Source organism: Octopus bimaculoides, chromosome 8 (assembly GCF_001194135.2).
Source record: "Octopus bimaculoides isolate UCB-OBI-ISO-001 chromosome 8, ASM119413v2, whole genome shotgun sequence".
Classification (NCBI taxonomy): Eukaryota; Metazoa; Mollusca; class Cephalopoda; order Octopoda; family Octopodidae; genus Octopus; species Octopus bimaculoides.
The window spans coordinates 73,073,328-73,076,221 of NC_068988.1; the positions used below are offsets into that span (position 1 = coordinate 73,073,328).

Genomic DNA, 2,894 nt, shown 5'->3' on the forward strand with positions numbered 1-2,894 from the left:
CTCTGTGAAAGTATCTGTCACTACAGTATCGAAATGTGATTGTTTCAGTTAGTGGAATAGTTTCATTTTTAAAGTGAAAGTATTTGACATGAGTGTTTTTGTTTCACTTTTGACACGTAATACTTAAATAGTGGAGGAGATATTATGTTGCCGTGTGCTCGAACTCTGCAAGAAGTTAATAATTTTTTTTGACTAAAACACAACTGGAACCCTAAGTAAGGCATGTGTAAAATTTGAATGAAATTGGTTGCGTAGTTCTCGAGTTTTAGGGATTCACACAGACAGACAGACAGACAGACAGACCGACAGACAGACAGACACACATTCTCATTTTTATATATATAGATATACTGTTATAATGATTAGTAGAAAGCTGCTAGTATATAAATTGGTTCCATTAGTGTATCTGATTTTAGTTATTTAAATATGAAAATTTTCAGATGTATATCAAGAAGTACATTTGAATATCATTTATAGCTAATATTAGCTATATAAAAAGGCAGCGAGCCAGTAGAATCATTAGCGCACTGAGTAAAATGCTTAGTGGTATTTAATTTGTCTTTACATTCTGAGTTCAAATTCTGTCAAGGCTAACTTTGCCTCTCCTCCTTTCAGGGTTGATAAAATAAGTACCAGTTGAGCACTGAGGTCAATGTAATGGACTTACCTCCTCCCCTGAAATTGCTGGCCTTGTGCCAAAGTTCGAAACTGATATTAGTCGTGTAAGAAATGAAAAATTTTACATGTACCACATTTTATTTACACAAACATTAAAAAAATTCCTTCCCATTCAATTGTCAATAATTTCTAAAGCTTTATAATTATTTATTGCCATTACTTTGACTTACCTGATTGGTGAAGAAAGCCAAATCTGTTGATTAGGTGACTGTTTGTTTAGGACATAGGTACCATTATCCGCAAGATATATAGAGAGGACTCCATTCTAAAATAAAGATAGACTATAAAATCAGTTGAAATTTCTAATTATTGAAATCATAAATCAGCTTAAATAACAAAAGAAGTGAATCTAGACAGCTTATATAAACCCAGGTTTAATTTTGTAGAAGTTTTGTGTATTACCTGTTTTACTTTTCTTTTTCTTAAGAAATTTATGGACAGAAAAAAAAAGCTTTATAAATAGTGTATCCATCAGGCATTGAAGCTTGAGGGTACATTTAAAAAATTCATAAATCAAGTGTATTTCACCTTCTTGAAAAAATTTGAACTCAGTATCAAAAGCTAACAAAACATGCCAATCATTTTGGATTCACACTAAACTGAGCTGTATTTCTCCATAGTGGCAACTTATATTTAGATGGCTTAAGCAAATAAAAATTAAATGTAATCAAAAGTTAGTGTAATAACTTTAATGACCATGTCCTTTGCATTCAGTTCTCACATCTCACTACCTTGTGGTGTTACTGTTCATACATAGGCATCATACAATTTACCTTTCACTCTGAGAGAGACATTTTGTTACCAACAAAGGTTAATACATTCTCTGAACTTTGTCCAGCCTGTTCTTTTTCTATCAACTACACTTTCAGAACATCTTCCACCATTGTTAATCAGGTCACCTAGGTCACAGAAACTATCTACTACCTCTAAGGATCTTCTTAGGCATGCAAGAAAATCTATTTTCCTTGTATTCCTAGGGTTTATCACTCCTGAGTATATGTCATATACTCCTGTGATTCAACTGCATTTCTTTAGTGTCCATAGTTTGCACTGGGTATACTGTATGGAATTTCCACCCTTTTCTACATATGAAGCAGAGCATTTTTCCTGAAAGGGAGAAGAGTGCTGTCTGTTTTCTAACTTACTAAAATTTTGGTCTTAGCTAAGAGAATTTTTGATTCTGGGTGTTGTCTACACATGCAAAATTTCTTTTCTAATTCTACAACAGATTCTGCTACAAAAATGAGGGATCATCAGTATATAGCAGTTTCCAAGAACAAAGGGTCTTAACCTCCTCTGTTATGGCCTGGAGAGCTCTGATGAAGAGAAGGGAAGTGAAAACTGAGCTGTGATAAACTCCCAACTATGCTGAATTTGTTGCAGTACTCGTTACATCTCAACTTACTAACAGTGCCTTTGAATATAGTTTGTATGGCTCTCACACGCCATTCATCTATTCCTAGCTTCCTCAATACCCAACAGATTACAGAGGGGAGTATTCTGTTGAAGGCTTTCCTCAGGTCAAAGAATGTTAAGTATAGTAGCTTATTTTTAAGTAAATATTTCTTCTGTAGTTGCCTCACAAGGAAGAGAACATCCATAGTACTTCTTTCTGACACAAAACCAATCTACATCTCAACTACTTTTAACCCTCTCTCTAATTACTTAAGCTGTAACCCTTATGCATACATATATACAAACACACACATATATAACATATAAAGCCATGGACACATAAGAGGTGCAGCAATATCAAATTAAGGTTAACTAGCAAGATAGTTTTTGTAGCAGGTGCTCAGGAGCAATAAACACTGAAAATGTGCAGAGAACAACTTCTGCCACATTCCAGGGAGAAAAACTAGAAGTAGTTGACAGCTTCCGTTACCTAGGTGACCAAGTCAGTAGCAGGGGAGGGTGTGCTGAAAGTGTAGTTGCTAGAATAAGAATAGCCTGGGCAAAGTTCAGAGAGTTCTTACCTCTGCTGGTGACAAAGGGCCTCTCCCTCAGAGTAAAAGGCAGACTGTATGACGCATGTGTACAAACAGCCATGCTACATGGCAGTGAAACATGGGCCAAGAGTGCTGAGGACATGCGTAAGCTCGCAAGGAATGAAGACAGTATGCTCCAATGGATGTGTAATGTCAGTGTGCATACTCGACAGAGTGTTAATACCTTGAGAGAAAAGTTAAACCTAAGAAGCATCAGTTGTGGTGTGC

At 35.7% G+C, this 2,894-nt stretch overlaps 1 protein-coding gene across 2 annotated transcripts in view; it reads right to left on the reverse strand.

Annotated features, from left to right (window-relative positions):
- LOC106877921 (frataxin, mitochondrial) overlaps nt 1-2,894 on the reverse strand; it is a 46,050-nt gene that overhangs the window by 6,411 nt on the left and 36,745 nt on the right. For both annotated transcript variants that reach the window (XM_052970171.1, XM_014926990.2), the window contains exon 4: nt 849-943. In XM_052970171.1, coding sequence (XP_052826131.1) covers nt 849-943 — 95 coding nt within the window. The remainder of the gene's footprint in view (nt 1-848; nt 944-2,894) is intronic.